Consider the following 18,631-nt stretch of genomic DNA (forward strand, 5'->3'; position numbering starts at 1 on the left):
AATGAGCATAGCAGCAGGGCATAGATTTTTTTTAAACTCAAGTAGGTCAGATCAGTGTAAGGACCAGTTTTACATTTAGGAATAATAACAGAACCACCCAGACATGTTTGACTAACTGAATAAAAGTGTAGTCTTATTCCCTTGCTTCCTAAGTTGCTTTTTATAGTCTTCCTTTCAGATCCGACCTAATGGATTTAATGTCAAGGGGAGTCTGTCAGTGATGTCTGGATCTTTCAAACAAACCTTGTTATGTCATGCTAAATTAAGTTTTCCTGTTTCTCAAGCCAGGGCATTGGCTTTATTTGTTTTGTGAATGCTATCTCATCTGTAAAGACCTGGAAAATAATAAAAGCCTAATCAATCAAGTGGAATAGAATGAAGTGGTCTTTACTTAAATAGGAAATGAATTCTGGTATTCTACAAAGAGAAAGAGTAGAATATGGAGGAAAGGAAAGAAATATCTACGTATGCAGACAAGATAATCTGAGGACTACATTAATTTTTATTGAAATGATGGTATGGAAAAATGTTTTTTAGCAAAGCAATGTTCCTGTTGCAGAATATTAGTCTTACACAGAGTTACATAAATTTATATAGCTTTTATCAAATGCTTAAAAGGGCAGGTCAAAAGAAACTGCGGAATTCAGAAAAGTATGAAACTATTGTGACATTTCCAAGGACCAAATGCAGACCCACTGTGAGAAGGCACAACTCCATTCAGTCCCATGTGTGCAGTACAATACTCCATTGCTGGAAAAAAGAGCCATGTGTATAATCTTTGGTTGGACTTGTAGCAAACATTAACGATTTAACACCACTCACTCAAAGGTTCCAGACAAAGGCAGTATTTTATATCCATTCAGTGTTCATATTAAGTGAAGTACAAATGGGACAGGGTTTGTGCTACCTCATTTTCTCTGTACAGAAAAGCATTCTGAAATTTCTGAGACAACAAGAGATTTGGTTTACTTACGAATTTCCCAATAGTCACCATGACTGGCTGAATAAAGAAGTGTGAATTATTCTTGCAATGAGGCTCTGACTCTGAGGCAAATAATCATTGTTGTTAAAGTGCACCAAATATGACCTGCAGCTGTTTGATCTGGAGCTCTAATCCTCTCAGTTCTTCTAAACTAAACAGAGGTGGGTGGATCAATAGTGATAAAGTTTCACTCCAAGGGGAGAACAGCATGGGCAAGCCAGGAGGTACAACACTGCCGTTTGTATCATTACTAAATACATGTCCCTGCACACTGCACTGCACTGATCATCTTAAATGAAGAGATCCATGTATTTGGGACCTCTGAGTCTACCATGTCACTGATGGGATGCCACTTCTCTCTGTACCCCATGGGCCTTTCCTTGTGCTCATCCCCATCCTACAACAACTTGATACTAGTGAAATAAAAGAAAGATGTCTATACGTCTCCTTCACTCATTTGTGGAGCCTATTCTTGGTTGCACATCCTTCATACTCACTTGTAGCTGCTGGGAAGTCACCAGGCTACAGCACCTGCATAAATCCCAGGTGGAGAGGACAGCAGTCTGTGCCCCTGGGTCTGAATGTGCAGAGAGGCAGCCTAAAAGCAGCGTGCTAGCAGAGCTGATTTTTGGGGGGTGTAAGATGGATATATATATATGGCACTTTCGGGGAAAAGGGAACCCCAAAACCCAGCCCAAAAAATTATTTGGCTTGTTATCCTGTCCCAGTTCTATTTCACATCATTATATGGTACCTACCTTCATCCTGCCATCTATGAAATGGATTTGGTGCCCCTTAATTTCTAGTCTAAATTTACTCTTGTCTATTTATATGAACTGATGAACAGCTGCTGCATTTCCCTGGTGTGTGAATGAAATAATCTATTTTCCTGCCTCCTCCAGCAATGCATTTTGAAACGTACAAAGGTAATGGTGTCTGCAGAGGACTTTGAAAGCCTTGCACAAAAGGCGTGACAACTATGCAAAGAACTATTGTCAATATTAGTGAATCACTTCAGCCACAAAGGGAAAGTAGGTTTTGGTTTTAGAACAACAAACAAACCACAGCAGTATTTACCGAGCACTTTAGAGATAACAGCAGCTACATAAATACTAAGAATTGTTAAGGTTTCTTTGTGAAAAGGTTAATTGCATGGTGAGAAACGGTATTGCAACTTTTGAGCCCATCTACAGGCAGAATAAGCACCTTTTGGCTACAGTGAAGCCCTCTCTCCAAAGGCTCCGAGATGAAACAGATGCTCCCGATGGGAAGGTTTCCACGCCTAAAAATCCCATGTTGGCTGAATAGTGTCTTTGCTGAAGCTAGATTCAGCTTCAGCCTGAACAGGGCAGAGAGGGGCTTTGCTGCCAGTTCTCCACCGCAAAGCCCCCCCCCCCCCCCCAGCCTGTGTGCCCTATCAGCCAGCATTAACGAGAGCGAGGAGGGAGCTACAAGCTTCTCCCTTCAAGCCATGCTAGCCCCACATTCCAAATTTTGTTTAGAAATAAGAAAAGCCCATTATAGCCCAATATCACTCAAAAAAAAGGAGGACCTGGTAACTTGCATCCTCTCAGAAGGAGGTCAGCAGATGGTCCGTACAGGATGCAGCATCCCAGGGGTTCTTTGCTTGTTGCACAAGAGCCCCGGCTGTGGTGGCCAGTCATGGAGGCAGCTGGACACAAAACTTGGAAAGTCCCACTCCAAATGGTGGGGAGCGGACATGCATCTTCCCATGGACAGGTGTAGTTCAAGAAGCAGCTCTTTGCTGAGTAGCTGCCCCCTTTGGGGTGAGGTGACTCTCACAAGAAAATATGTCTGACAGAAAGGAGAGGCCACCTGCAGATGCTGGACACCTGCATGTTGTTGTCTCAGCTCGCGTACTTCAGCTGTCACAGGATTACTGTTGGCTTGCCCTATCCTCTTTCCTGTGCTCTGCAATCAGGAAAAAATAGGAGGCCCTCACCAACAGTGGATGCTTCCACATTTTTTAGGAAGACCGCTTGATCATTACAGCATGTCTGATATTAAGAGTACTTATCGCTCACCCAGCATGACTACTGAAGACCTTCTAATGATTATCCTCCCCCTTTACAACTGTGAAAGGGCTTTTCATCTGCGTGAGTGTGGTTGTTCCCAGCTGTTGCTCTGAAGAAACTTTAGGGAGAAAAATCAATACTGAGGCCAGGCTGCCTAGAGTCCCTCTAGCATTCTCCAAAACAGTATGTTCATCTTCAGCCCACTGGGGGGTCCAAATAAAACTATCCTCTCCAGCATTGCTTGTTAAAGAAGTTAGAGTCCAGTCCCATATAATGCTGTACAACTTACGTTCCCAATAAGGCTTTTGAGATTTCTGCATGCTCAGTATTTTTTAGTCTTTTGCAGAACTTAACCCTGGATACAATCATCCTCTAAGCATCTTGCATAATTCTTTGGTTCTGCAAGTTCGTCTGCAAGTTTCTGTTAGGCACAACATTATTTTAATTTAAAAATACAGCAGCATGAATTACCTAAACAAACAGATTTTTCTGGTGTCTTCTTAAATTGTTGGAAACCTAAAGCTTCCCTTTCTAATGCTGAATAGAAATTGAATAGCAATTCCAGCTTGCAAGCAAATGTACGCCCACTTCTGTTCTCTTCACCAGAACCCTGACTTCTTACCTAACTTACAAAAACAATAACTTCATAAGTTGGTAATATGTATGGCTAATTTGCACTAAGTAAACTAGATTCATTTGTGCTAGTTCACTAAAAGATATTTTTTTTTAACTCACTGAAGCAAAACTGCAACAGTGCAGCTGAATCCTAGGCAGGTATTTTTTAAGCAGGAAATACTTTTTTTCCTTACAATCTTCTCTGTCTTCAACTTTTAAAGCAATTTTTCAGTAATTTGCTAAGGTTTGAAGGCAGGTGAAGTGCCTGGATATATGTACTGAACTAACTTTACACCTCAATTCGCTGTAAAATAATGTCTAATGTTTTTGTGGCTAACAGGATGTATTATATACTGATTATACTGCAGAAATGACTGGGTTTTAACGGGGTGTCTTACGGCAACATGGTTAAAACATAGCTCTTCACAAACCATCTACAATTTGCACTGCCTTCCCCACACAGGCACTAGTAGTGTGTCTAAGCATCTCAACCACAACAAAGGCCAAAACTGCTGTTGAGAGTTCATTTTCCATGCCTGCATTAATTAGTGGGCCTATTTGAGTGTGGCTCCGTGTAACCCTCTCACCAGCTGCTCAAACACCCATACACTGTGTGGGTAATTAACTTCCTTAACTCCCGTCACAGACCTGGGGAACAAGTGCATTGCATAGTAGCTGTGGGTACTAAACCATAGTGTCACATATAGGCGTGTACAGAACATACGTATATCACTTTTATAGCATCTGCGCTGTTGTGCCCAACAGCTAAATTTCTGATTTACTTGTGCCAGTGAATGCTATGCCCTGATTGGTTTGCTCAGCGACCGATCCTCACCCCTGCCCCCCAAAAATGCATGTACATAGACTGTAGGGTTGGGGTTGGATCCCCAGAGCACTGTGTATGCATTGCAGAATGCTATCAATGGCTGCTCTGTGCTTCTGTTGCCAGACATGGACAGATCAAGATGCTACAACTGAGGAGGACATCTCCTTGCTTATTGTTTGGTCGGTAGCTTTTGGCATAATTTGTTAACGCTTTGGATCATTTTTATGGAGCTTCATGTATAGCCAAAATGTTACCAAAACCCTAGGCTGGCAGGAGGACTTTTCCTGTTGGGATGTCACAGGTGGGATCTCACCTCCAGCCCCATGCGGCACTTGGAGGTAGAGAGCAATGGTCTGAGCCAGCGCTGCCAACGAAGGGAGGGCAGCGGCACCATGGGGCTACTCCGGGGCCAGCTGCATCCAAACAGCTGCGAGGTCTGGGCATCCTTTTGGCACAAGGGCCGAGTGCTCCCGACCCACACGTGCGCCCCGAGGCACCCGTTACAGGTGTGTGGCCATGCCGGTATGGGGACGCGTGTCTGAAACAGTGGGAGCGCTTGCGCGTGCGGGGATACGTATGCTGCAGGCATGGAGGAGCAAACGGCAGTGCTGGGACCAGCGGGATCCCGGAGTACAGGCAGGGCTGCAGTGCCGACGCAGCTCTCCGGCCAAGCCCTGCTCTCGTTCAGCAATGCCAGGCTGAGGCCCTAGCCCATGGCGAGCCCATGGCAAGGGCCTCGTGCATTCAGGGAGCGTGTACTGGAGAGGCTAATCAGTTCTGTAAACTGTTCCAACAAGCCCTTCTCGGGCAACCTAGGTTTACTGTCATGGTGCTGTGGTCAGGGCACATCTCTGTCAAACCGCATTTGCTACAGGGCTGCATTAGCTTTTCCTTTGCTTTTCCTTCGTGCGGAGGAGTCGGAGGATGCGTTCATTTTTTGTTAGTTCTGCTGGTAGTTCATTTGCCTGGAACAAAAAAACCTTGAGGTTAGCAGAAATGAACAAGTATTTCCAAAACGTGGTTTAAAAGCATTAAACTCTAAAGAAGATGGTACTGGGCATTGTTATGACATGTTTATTCCCGTGTTGTGTCTACCACTGTTGGAGATATCTTAAGAAATCACCTTTCAGTGTGCAAGTCTCCCTCAAGTCTTCAAAATAATCCCAGTGTGGGATTTGAGTGGTCAGCTTATCTTGTCCTGACTGCCCAGGCGATAAATGGTATCCCTTGCCACAGAAGCAATAGAGAGCATAGCTGCTGATTTTTTGGGGGAGATGAGGCAGGTCTTTAAGTACCAAAGTCCATAAAAATCCAAGGAAAGACTTTAATTGCTATGAAATAGTCAGTGCTATTCTGTAGGATTGGTAATAGAACATCAGAGTTTGGTCTTCTGTATTTATTGAATCCAATTTTGGTAACATAAAGTATTTATAATGAAGCTACCTCTGAAAATCGGTAATTCTGTCCTGCAAAGGCACTCTTGTGCGAAATTGCGTGTTATTTAAAAAAAGAAAAATCAGTAGGAGAGGTTACAGCCACAGACTTTCTTCTACTGCACATCCTCCTGCTGCAAATCACCATCAGTAGCATAAAAATCTTGCGCACTGTTTGGGTGATAGTATCGAAACAAAATGCCTATTAACACGAACTACTGTATGAGCGGCGTTAACTCTGCTGCCATCAAGTGGAATGACGCAGAAATAACAGGCACAGATGTGATATTGAATGACCAAATCGTTTAGAAGGTATGTGTTGGATTACTTGTATTACAGACTTTCATTCACCCAGTCATAAACCAGAAGTAAATACCAGACCACGCATTCACAGCTTAACAAATCCAGCTAGATATCAAATACTAGCGGCCAATAGTTCATAGACACAACTCAGAGGAAGACATTTTCATGGAAATTATCAAACATGTAATGTTAAAACACTTTACAGAATAAAACTAAGACAAGTTTTCTGCAGAAAAGTTGCTGTTATAAGAAGGATATGGAACTATTTCAATAAACTAACAGATTTACAGTAAGATACAGGAAAGATGCATGTAATTTGGGATATTTTTTGTTATTAGCAATGTGCTGAATCCTAGCCAAGTTTTCTTATCAAAGGCACCCAGACACACATTTCTCTTGCTGTGGAAATATCCTCCTTACACGTCTGTATGGAGATACGAATATAACTTATGGCTTATCAAAACGGTAACAGATTACTGCTTCCCTAAAATGCAATCTAGCTAGCCCATGACTAGTTAGAGTTAACAATTTAATCTGCGGTGCTCCAGTGAGTGAGTGCACGGTTTGCTTGTTCTCAGATTGATGTAACTTCACAAGAACTGGCATGACCAGTGGCACTGCCTAGCACCCTTATAGATGCTTGCGTACAGAAACAAATGGACCAAATGGTGGTGCTTCAGAAAGGGATCAAGAGGCAACCATGGACCAACACAGAAACGTGGGGTGCCACTGCCTCCATGGCACACACGGCTCCACCGCTCGGTGCTCCCCACCTGCTCCTTGCCCAGGACGGCGTGCCAGGACGTACCTTGTTCCTCAGGCACGGGTCTGCTCCTGCTTCGAGGAGCAGTGCCACTGTCCTCGCGTTGCCACTCAGGACGGCTGCGTGGAGAGCCGAGGTCCCGTTCTAGAAAATACCGGTGGAGATGTTGGTACCATGCATGGGAAGAAACCAAAAGGCAGTGAAACACAAATGTTTGCAAAGAACAAACCTATGAACAAGAAAGAAGTAACACGGAAGAGATTAGGTCATCAAAGGTATAGGGTCTGGTTTAGACAGGGTGCTGGCAGGCTAGTGGGCTATGAAGGAGGTGATTTTAAATGCTTTAATAAAAATGAAAGTCAAATTCACTTTACTAGAGCAATATTTCCTTTTGAAAGTTACCCTTGTCAGTACATCAGAGGTGAAATGAACACAGCACTTGCTTCTGCCTGGCAAAATCAGCCGTTAATAAGTGAAACAGAAGCACAAGCAGTAATGGAAACCATCTGGGCATTTTATCTTCTTTCTCTGATGATTAATGGTCCCAAGGTCAGACAGCTAAATGGTGATTTTTTTCATGACTGGCCTTTTGTTTGTGGCTGCAAATGGACAGTTCAAATAAGTGTGGAAGCTCTTTCATATTTGTAATTAACAACTAATTTAATGCCACCTGGATTTTCAAATACATCAAAATTGCCAATTAGTTGCATGCACAGAGGCTGTCAAAGTATGTGATTTATAGGCACATAAAATTAGATCAGCTATTAAAAAGCAGCTTCCAAATATCTATTATTTTTCAAGTCACTTTTTGAATTCAGAGGAAACCAAAATCAAGTAGAGAATCTGCTCACAACAGATCTTTTAGGATACTATTTTTCTGACTAAATGCAATAGAGGACAGGGTATAATGCTAAAAAACTGCACTGTCGAAAGCAATCCATTTACAGTAGAGATAAAATCAGATGACAAAAAGGTGGAGAATTCCTTCTACGACACAATGTGCTTCCTCATTCCAAAAATCAAATTCACAATTTCATTTGAAAAGATTCATTTGTGTGTGGCATTAAAGGCTAAATAAGATAATTTCATTTTTCTCTTGACTTTTTTAGGCCTAAGCTCCTTATGGCATAATCATAAACATCATTATGCCTTCAATGGCATAATCATAAACATCAGGTCTTTCATCAGACCCTTTACCTTCTTGAGTTTCTGCCTAAAAATCTGTGTGTTTCACTACTAACCTTCAGCAGGCCAAGCGTAGGAGAGAATTTCAGCAACTCTTCTATCACATTGTTGTACCCTTTAATGGCAGCCTTCAGTAAAGCAGTCGTACCGTCCTTTAAAAGACCGAGGAAGCTCAGTTCAGTTGTTACCGGTGCTTTACCCGCATTCCCCTTGCGTGAAGAGAAATGCCAGTTCTCCGCCGCCCCCCCCCCCCTCTTTGAGGAGGCACCTCCACAGCATGTGCTGCTGGTTTTAGAGCAGCTGGAGGATTGTTCCTCTGGCAGGTGAAAGCTTCAGGGTAAAATGAACCAGTGACACCATATTATCACCTTTGTCTCTCATTTATATGGACATTTCCATTCCCTTATTCCAGAAGGTCCCTCCAGGAAGCTGTCCCAGACACAACAGGAAAAAGGGAGCCCATGGTGGGACTTTACAACCTGGCAAGCAGGATGGACTCTGGGGACACCAGGCCTACATTCAGGCAGACCTGCAGCCTCAGAAAAAGCCAGGAGGCATTAAGCTGCAGAAGAGCACAGGAAGAAGTGCTACTCACATCCCGCGCAGCGTCTCGCTCAGCGCCCCGCAGCAGCATTACTCGCACCACTTCGCTGTGACCCATCTGTGATGCAATCCACAAGGGAGCCGTCCCATCCTGCAAACAAAATAAGACTGCTAACCATTTAGCTTTGAGATCCTGTGCTCCCTGGTACTTTATCGCCCAAGTCTGCCTACTGGACTGGATGTACTTCAATTCCTCAATTAAATCCTGCATCATGGACAGACATATGCAGAGTTGCTTCCAAAAGCACATGGGAGCTTGGTGTATCAAGTCAGAACCTCTCCAGCTGTGGAGTAGAGCCATCCTTAGCTGCTTTCTCTTGCATAGTTGGCCTGAAATGTGCATTGCTGTGTGAACAGTTAAAGCCCTCTTTGGCTTACCCGTTGTGCCTGAAATACATGGGGAAGTTTGAAATGTAAAGGTATCCTGTGTACTTTGAACCCTAGGTGGCTAGACATGACAGAAGATAATGGCAAATCTCAGCATGCACGGGCAGACTCTGGAGCTGGGTCTCTGTGCATATGGAGTGGAAGCTGTTTATAGAAGCTAAGGAGCAATGCAAGATGATCACCAACTTTAAATATTTAGTTACATTATCCACCCTCAGGGAATCTGGTGAAAACATCCTGTCTTACAGCAATGGTGAGTATTTCACAAATTTTTTCTTCAAGAACTCCACTAGAAAACACGGCAATTATCAAGGAATCCAGCATGAGAACAATCTCATTGGAAAAATTGTCCTATGCAATCATTATCTGAGCAGAAAACCTCAGAAAATAAAATGCACATTCAGAATAAACTAAACCTCATGGTGGGTCTCCATCCCAAAGGCAAAGGTGAGTTGAAACAGTAGAAGTATTTCTTGGCACAACTAGAGTTTAGTTTTGTGTCTTGTCCTCCTTTTGCTTCTAAATGACCCAATTCTCCAGACTACAGGAGGACTCCAGTGGTTATGTGGTGCCAAACTGATTCTCGTGGGCCTTTAACAAAAGACTTTGCCTATATGGACTTTAACATAAAAGTGAGGCTTCACATAGCAGGGTGCCTGCTTCTGCCTTCAGTGCTTGCCAGTTCCCCTCGCCACCCTCAACAGCCTTGAAGGCTTGGCAGGAAAAAGGAAGACAAAATATACTGGGGCTTCCAAAAGAGCCTTAATGAGAAGTTTCAGAAGAAAACAACTTTTTTACTTTAAATAAGATATTTCCACCTTGATCAAAGAAGCAATCTCTCTCCCCAGTGCCAACAGAAGATTCATGTGACTTGCTCATGCAATCCAAAAAAACATTGTTGAACCAGTTCTCTGCTTTCTATGGGCTAGTGACTTAATCCTTTGGAAGAAACAGAAAAGTTATTTCTTCCTTTGATATAATATTCTGGGCTTCCCTTTTTCTGATTCTGAGAAAGAGCAAATGCACATCCTGAGATCTTCAGTCTTCTCAAATGGTGAGGAACAGGATCTTTGCCCGCTCTTGTATCCTTTCTCTATAAATTAACTCATTGAAATTAGTGACTGACCTCATTCTAGTATATATCCTGTTAATACAATGTGTGTTCTTTGTGATTCAAAAATAACAAAGGCTCTCTTGTACACAGCGTATGTGATGTTAGCATGATGGCAAACCCTGTCCATCTCCAATTTATAGTGTTTTCCCTACCAGTAAGCTGACACTTCATATTTTTTCTAATCTTCCCCCACCAGAGGGCTCTAGAAAATAGCAATAGGGGCACTGAAAAAGCCTATAAAACTTGGAAAATATCTGAAAGCAGCCTACACAATTTAATTTTCATGAAGAACCAATGCTGTGCAAATCCACACTTCTATTTACACAAGAAATGCAAGCACAAGCACAGCATAGGGAATATAGCACCTTTCTTTTACTCACGATGAAGTTTGTAAGAACAACTCTCATTTTCAGGTATAAGTGAAAAGAAGCAGAAGGAAATCCAAGTGTTGGGTAACATCACTGTTACCACTAACTGTCCTTAATGGTATTGCTATTAGACATCATCCTCAGTATCTCAGTTATAGGCTAGAAGCAAAAATACATTGTGAGAAAGAGTGACTGTCTTGGAGGACTTAGTGTGAAGAGAAGAAAAATGATGAGGTTGATGGTGGGCTCACATTGACTAATATCAGCTTCTGTCCCTTAAGCAAACAGCATCTAACATGCACATTTATGCAAATGTGTATAGTATTTATATGGAGTAGATGAGATTTCTGTCCATTTTCATGCTGGTGTATGGTGCAAAAGAGATATTACACTGTACTGAGAGGCCACATGAGAATTCCTGTTTAAACAGATATTAGGGCTTGGAGATGAATCAGGAAGAAAGTGAGAACAGGGAAAGATGTAGTTCAAAACCTACTTTCCTTTCCTTGTCCCTCTGCCCAGCCAGCAGACTGCAGACCACTACGTTCCTAGAACAATGTTAAATACCCCCGTATGTTTTTAAGCTGTGCTTATTTCCGCATTTGATTACAAGCTAGTATATATGGACTACATCTTGTTATATCCAGCAGCCAGCAGTTCTGAACATACTCTGACTGAAAGTTCTGATTCTCTTTCTCTTACCCATGAACTAATGACTTTGCTTTGCAGCTTTGAATCTCAATGTTTGCTTGTGGCTTGGAGTTTTAGAAAGGGCCAGATTAGGGTGGGAGGTGAAATACCCCTTGAATTCCCAGTAAGGACTTCCAGGGACAGACAGCCCCTACTCTCAGGCTACTCAGCGTCATCTCCTCCACTGTTCTGCCTGCCCATCATTACACTCGCACCACTACACCAGCTGAATTCTTGCTAATAAATTGCTTGCTTGTCTGAAGTCTACACTCTATATAGGTTTACTGACTTAAATATATATGTAATTGCATATCATGTTAAGAAAAATCCATGAATTTTCAGAGTATTTTGAATCCGCTTAGCCAGTTAGACTAAAGCCTGCTGGGACACAGGCTGCCAAAACAGTGTAAAATTCATTGGCAAATAATCTTCTCACTCTGTTTTTGAGTTGGAGAAGCAAAGAAACATCTCCTGCACTAGGCTTCAGACACTGCCCCCAGCTCTGTCTAGACAAAAAGATGACAAAAGAATTCCTGCCTGGCTCCATGATGTCAGAAAGAACAGAAGACGGCTAAAATCCAAGAGAAATGACATTGCCAGGGAAGAAACCTGCCAGGAAGCTTCACTGTTCAGTCTTGCGAGAGCTGAGCTGAAGGGCCTGCACACAGACAGACAGCACCATCCGAGATGCTCTACGGTGTCAGGGGCACCCCTGTGGGACTGGGAGATGGGACACAAGACTGAAGGGAAACTGGTACCCACTGCAGCAGCAGGAGCAGACATACAAGGCAGATGCACACGCTCAGGCACATGAATTAAGCCCCCAAATTCACAAGATAGAGAGGAAAGCCTGGACACCATGAGGAAGGAGAAGCATCGATTCACACCTGGCACTCTGCAGCCCTGTATTCAATTTTATGTTGCTTAAAAAAGTTTCCTGCAGCAGTGGGAGCAATGTAGTTTGTAACTGACAGTAAGAGTCATCTGGCACCGAAACTGCCCCATCTAGAGCTACATTCCTCATGACCAACATGCCACCTTCGAACAAAGTACAAATTTGTTTGTTAGTAAGAAAGACTGAAGTCCATCCAACCATTACTTTACTAATTAAACAGTAAAAATGTTCCATTTGTTAAGGAAATGTTTCAGATTACAGTGGGCCCAAATACAAATGCCACAGACTTACCCAGGCATAATCTTAGCAGGGATCGGAGGTACCCTGAAGCAAAGTAAGCCCATCCTCCCGGAGATGAAACAGAGCCAGGAGGAACATTCACACAGACTCAAGTCTTTGCCTCAACTAAGATTTAAAAAAGTCTCATGAAACACTGTGTTGTAGAAATGGGATTAGAGAGCTAAAAAAATATTGTCAGAAAGAATTAGCTGGTGCACTATAATTATGGTTAGCAGAATGCAGTTTTTATGGCAACGTGGTTCAGCTAAATCTAAGGCTCACCAACTTTATTTTGACCGAATCAAAAAGCATTAATGCATACCTTGGTTTATCCTTCTACATTGATCTTTCAGACTGTGTTAATTAACAGCTTTTAACATTTCTTAACCTTGATCTTAATCTTGGGAGACAGTGTGGAGGCAACCTAGGAGCAGCTAAAGCATCAGTACAGGGAGTAGCTGCCAGCACAGCTCTGGTGCTGGAGAGGTAGGGTAAGAGACAGCAGGAAAATTACTTTAGTTTGGACACATAAAATACTAATCCAGTTTCCTTATACTACAGGAGCAGCAAGGAGGCTATGCAGACCTACAGATGCAGCAGAAGTCATATGGATCAATCGCTGCTGCCAGGCTATGATTTGTCAGGCTTTCGGTGTAGATGAAAGGAAATACTGAAAATACCTGGCAAAGCTTGTCACATGCCACGTTGTCCACTTTTATTAGAGTTTTCACATTAATTTGCTCTTGCCTGCTGATTTTTTACTTGCTGTAGTCAGTGATCACAGCCACCTGGCAGACACACGTGACTGACTGCAAGGACAAGACCTTATCCCATCAATTTAAAATGTACAGTGAAGACCCAGGACAGCTACCTTGCCTGCAGGGTTTCAGGAGGCCACAGGGGAGGCTCTCTCAAAGAAGGAAAAGATTCCTGGGAAGCCCTGTCTCTAAACAGACATTTCTACCAGCTGGGAGTAAAGCTAGCTGTGCAACTCCCACACCTGGCTACTCAAAGCAGCATCTAAATATGCTGTTTAAGCATTGATTTTAGAGTCAGGAAACAGCTAAACAATCAAGGAACCCGTTTTTGGAAACCAAGAGAGCTTTTATATATGTCTCTGTACACCATGTATACTTATGTACCCCATAGTCAGTGTAACACCTAGGAAGTCTCTTGCACCCTTACCTAACACCAGTGTACAGTGATTACAAGGTGGATCTAGCCCTTAGCACCCTAGCAGGGACTTCTGAACCAGCCACAAATCTAGCTCATACATATCATTTAATGATCAAACAGCAGCCCCGCTGCCTAGGGAGGAGCTAATTTCACATTTACGGTTGCCACTGGTCGTATGTGTTTGCAGGATCAGGCCCACTAGAGTAACTAGCTGGAAATGGGGACAGCACGGCTTTCCACAGGTATCAAGAACTTCCAGAGATGAAGCGAACACTCACGCTTGAGTTTCAGAGTGCACAAGGATGACACAAAGTAAAACTAAAAAAAAGTAAAAAAGTAAAAGCTTTTGTCAAAGACCAGCTTCGACGCCGAAGCCACAGTACTGAAGGCCTGGTGATTTCAATATACTGAATTTAGTACTGTCTCCCACTAGAGCTCCCAGATTTTCAAAAGCTTTTCCAAGGACTTCCAAAAGAACTCAGGGATGTTGTAGGCTGTGTAGACCTTCACAAGTAACTTGGTATAACAGAAACAGATCAATAGTTCAAGAGGCAGTGCAAGGCCCCTACATCAACATTATATACAGCTAGAGGTTTTTATTTTTATTTAGTTTGGTCCCTGGCCCAAACATGCATGTGGTTCAGACCTGTTCAAAGGATCAGTCAGTGGTTTGATCTGCTTTAGGGTGTAAGCGCAACTGGTGCAGACCTAGAACAGAGCTTCCAGTTTCACTTCTTCCAGTAACAATCTAGTTTGCATGCAAGCTGAAATGACTGGGGTACTCGGTCAAAAACACATTACCAATCTGAACTAAAACACAGATGCAGGCACAGCCGCAATCAGCCTCACAGTGAAACACCTCCATGGGAACCTGATGCCTGGAGAAAATTCCAGTGTTAATTCTTTTATAACTGTAAAAAATGAGACTCCAGCTCTACCCTGAAATGTTGAGCTTACCTGCCGTGGTTGGTTAACCTTTGCTCCTGAAGAAAGCAGCAATCGGATGACATCCAGATAGCCTCCTTGTGCCGCCAGGAAAATTGCAGAAGCGCCATCCTAAGAACAAATACATCCAGCTTACACTGTGTTGAAATGATGCCATTTTTCCACACAAAACCAAACCAAACTGAATCAAGTTCTTGTTCTTAAGCTGTTATGCACTGTAACAGCAGATATACAGCCATGCTCAAGAAATAATTACCAAAATCCAAAGTCTAGTTCATAACAAACTTTGGTAACATTTTCATCCGGTATGTACAAACACTGGCTCCCATCACGTATCAAACCGAGCATTAAATCCTGGGTCTGGAATACTAAGAATCTAGTTCACTGAAGCATTGATCTACATAACTAGAAATTAATTCCTGTATAGCAATATAGGTTCATTTAGCATTTATATGTTCATGGAGAAGTGTTCTTCTACATAGACACATGGTGAAAACATGTTCAAGGACTTTGCAAGACTGGAGGCTCCAGCACTGAAGTCTGCCCTTGCGGCTGAAGGAGTAAGTACCATGCCATACTGCTGTGCCACCTCAGCAACTACCACGCCACTGCTCTGGCACATCTTGTAGAAGAGACTTCACTTGTAATATAGTAATGTAAAAGTAGCATGTGCAAGACAGAGTATCTCATAGCCCTATCAGAAAACAGCATTTTCCTGCAAAAAGCTTGTGAAAGAGCAAATTGTGAACAAATAAGGGATTTTATTTTTCTTCAACATGTCTTTCATGTGCGGATGTTCTCAGAATTTGACTTCACAGGAACTTCTTCCTTAGGAAAAAAAATTAAAGGTCATATTTCATTAAGTTTTTTTGATTAAACATTTCCAAACAGCATTATAGTCCATCCAACCAACTAGAAGTGGAAGTCTGCATTGAGAGTGAGACAGGTGTTTACCCATCCTATATCCTCAGCATAGAGGGTGCTAGGGCAAGTTTTTCCAGGAGGTGAGACTCCTTTAGTTTAAATAGAGACCTGAATGAACCCCTTCACTGCATCTCACATGTATAAGTACACATCTCATGCCAACTCATGCATATGCTTATCACAAAATACAGGGCATTTTAGTGGAAGCCTGTTGTTGACCTTGTTGGCATATCACTATGTTGGGATTGAATGCTGCTGTCTGCCGAGTGATACTGCTTAGCTACTCCTCTTCCTGCAAAACTCAGCACAGACTTACTGAAGCATGAGCTGAATATAGTGCCCCAGGGACTGCATCTAGAATGTTTGACCTTGATTTCAAGACAAATGTCCTGGTAAACAAGAGAGGTGTCTGCTGGCACTACAAATGCATACTCCTGGGCCCTCTGAGGTCCTGTTTTCTCTGTTTGCTATGCGAGTACGTGAAATAGGGTGATGGTATCAGGTCCTTTGCAGGCTACCTCCAGAGACCTTGTTGGCATATCGCTATGTTGGGACTGAATGCAGTTGGCTGCTGAGAAATACTGTTTAGCTACTTGTCTTCCTGCAAAACTCAGACTTAGAACGCTTCCATTTAGAAAGTAAACAAGGCTGTGTAATATTAAAAGAGCTCTTTATTGTAACATCAATCAAGATGGACAACCTTGGGTTCCCTAACACCTAACCATTTTAAAAATTATTAGTTTTGTACTCGACTGGAATTGATGCTGTAATGAGAAAGCTGTTTTGAGACTATAACATGTTTCTGCAAGAAATACCGTTTAGTTAGGGTATTCTCTTGACTTCTCTACCACTCACATGTGTCAATTTAAGGTTACAACACTTACCATGATGGTCTGGGGAGGACTACCGAAATGCATGCTCGAAATCCCTCTTATTTGTCCACCTGCCAGTGAAACTGCCAGCCAGATACCACTTTGCAAATGCTGCTTGGCGATGTCTCACAAAAGAAGCCAGGCTAATGCCCATTTTCAAGAGATTGTGTTCTTATTTTATTAAGCAGCTGTTTCTGACTCTTTTTGCCCAATGGCTGTGAGCAATAAAAATGCATCTCTAAATCCAATTGCAAATATTGCTTATTTCCAGGAGAGACAACAAGGAAATTATTTCACTGCCTTCACGTCTAGGTAAGTGTCTGCAGGTGTGGCAGCATGGATATTTTTTAAATTGAGTGGTAACCCCAGGGATTACCATGCAGAGGTATGAATCACTGCCCTCAGATTAGAAAGACAATCTCTATTCACACAGCAGTGAGGGTGCGACACCCTTCTTTATAAATGTGGGGTGAGGGCAGCGCAGAGGTGGGGACCCCCTGTTCGACCAGTGCACAGCCCCTAGCATGCTGGTGGCTTCCGTGGTCACCAGCCCTCAGGTCCCACGCATGCTCATGAGAGCTGAGTGTGACAGCAACCTGCAGATCCATACCGCATGGAAATGGCTGGAAAAAACCATATATCGCTGGGAAACGACTTCCTTTTTGTCAGTCTTGAGTGCCCTGGGGTAGGAAAGCATGATGGGAAGTGGAGGCAAAATCTGCCATTCATTTCTGTTGAATGCTGAAAAGCTCAATTTATTTGCGTCTCCGTTGAAGTAAATTAAATCCAGTGCTTCATTGGCTTAATCCAGCTTTCTGAAAAGCCAACTAAACAACGTCAGTTCAGCCATATTAACTACTCTTTGCCCAAAACACTGACAAGCTAGAGATGCACAAATACCAAATAACATCATTTTAACTGATATTTTCAAAAAAGATTTAAAACGTATTTAAAGATTTTAACTTTTACTACTCCTTCTGGCAGAAAACTGATGAACTGTTTTTCTAGTACCTCAGGGGCTTCATAGCTATTCACTCTTACATTTGCAATGCAAGTTATGGTAGAACATGACATGGTCTTTTCTTCAAGGCTAATAGCACAAATCTGATCCAGATTTGGTACATATCCTTCATGCAGGTAAGGAACCAAAAGGCAGCCAAATCATTTTTTCTGATTTTGTGCTACTTCTCCCAGGATCATGAAAAGCAGAGAGTTAACAAAATGCACATCTTAGAAGAGTACTATAAAACTGCAATGTTGGCAAATGCTTCTCTGTGCTGGAGCCAGAGTATCCGCCGTTGTCCAACCAACAGCACATTTATTCCACCACCAATGTTGTCAATATTATCTGTGTCAAATAACTCACATAAAGTTGATCGTGAATGTTGGCACCGTGCTTCAGCAGAGTTTCCACTACTTTTGCATGCCCGTACTGACAAGCAGCTAGAAGAGCAGTACCTCCATCCTGTGAAAAAACAAAGAATGGGTACCGTCAGGTGAGAGGGCAGGTGCTGGACTGAATATCACCATAAAACATAAGCAAATTTTAAGGGTCCTCAGAATTTGGCTCACAGCAGTTCTGTAGCGACTAGCTACTGAATCTTTCATAATTTCAGTACCAAGTCTTGCCCCATAAATCTTTAAACTTGGCTCTGTCACTATAAACAGTTTTCTCTTGGGTTTTTTTTTTTTTTTCAGTGAGGGACAGAAACCAAGAAAATTCTTTTTGTTCCTCGTCTTTTGCCTTCTCACTAGAAGCTTTGTTCCCTTCACAACTCCAAATTCCTCCATGTCTCTTCCCTTTACAGCCAAGTCCCCCACCCCTGCCAAGCTTTTCCACGTATTGAAGGTCAGCACACCTTTCCCCTGCTCCAGAGCCTACTGCTCATCTACCCTTCTTTGGCCAGAACCTCATGCCCTGTTGTGCCCTGCCTCCCATCTGTTGATTGTTGGCCTGAAGAAGAGTAGGGAGGATTCTAGCTAACTGTGGGAGTGTGCATCAGACCAAACCCTTGACCATCAGTGAAAGCCCCATTACTTCTGCTGAAGAAGTGATCCCTGCAGGTAAGAGCAATCCCAGGTGGCTATAGCTGCTGCACGTCACCACTAAAGGGAGACCTAGGCATGTGTATCAAATCCTGCTTGTAAAGCTGCTCCCTTGGGAGCTGTCTGAGAAGGGAAACACCTCAGTGTCACTGGCTGCTGACTCCAAGCCAGCTGAAACAACTAAGATAG

General features: G+C 42.8%; 1 protein-coding gene across 3 annotated transcripts in view; it reads right to left on the minus strand.

Annotated features, from left to right (window-relative positions):
- Positions 1-498: 498 nt before the first annotated feature.
- The window catches only part of ANKRD29 (ankyrin repeat domain 29), a 34,278-nt gene continuing 16,145 nt past the window's right edge, over positions 499-18,631 (minus strand). For 2 of the 3 annotated variants that reach the window (XM_049828178.1, XM_049828159.1), the window contains 6 exons: positions 17,763-17,861; positions 14,613-14,711; positions 8,739-8,837; positions 8,200-8,295; positions 7,004-7,102; positions 499-5,424 (listed from right to left, as the gene is read on the minus strand). In XM_049828178.1, the coding sequence (XP_049684135.1) occupies positions 5,341-5,424; positions 7,004-7,102; positions 8,200-8,295; positions 8,739-8,837; positions 14,613-14,711; positions 17,763-17,861 (576 nt within the window). In that variant the 3' untranslated portion in view covers positions 499-5,340. The remainder of the gene's footprint in view (positions 5,425-7,003; positions 7,103-8,199; positions 8,296-8,738; positions 8,838-14,612; positions 14,712-17,762; positions 17,862-18,631) is intronic. The other variant, XM_049828170.1, reaches the window with a different exon arrangement.

The sequence above is a fragment of the Accipiter gentilis genome, chromosome 2 (assembly GCF_929443795.1).
Source record: "Accipiter gentilis chromosome 2, bAccGen1.1, whole genome shotgun sequence".
In the NCBI taxonomy this organism is placed as follows: Eukaryota; Metazoa; Chordata; class Aves; order Accipitriformes; family Accipitridae; genus Astur; species Astur gentilis.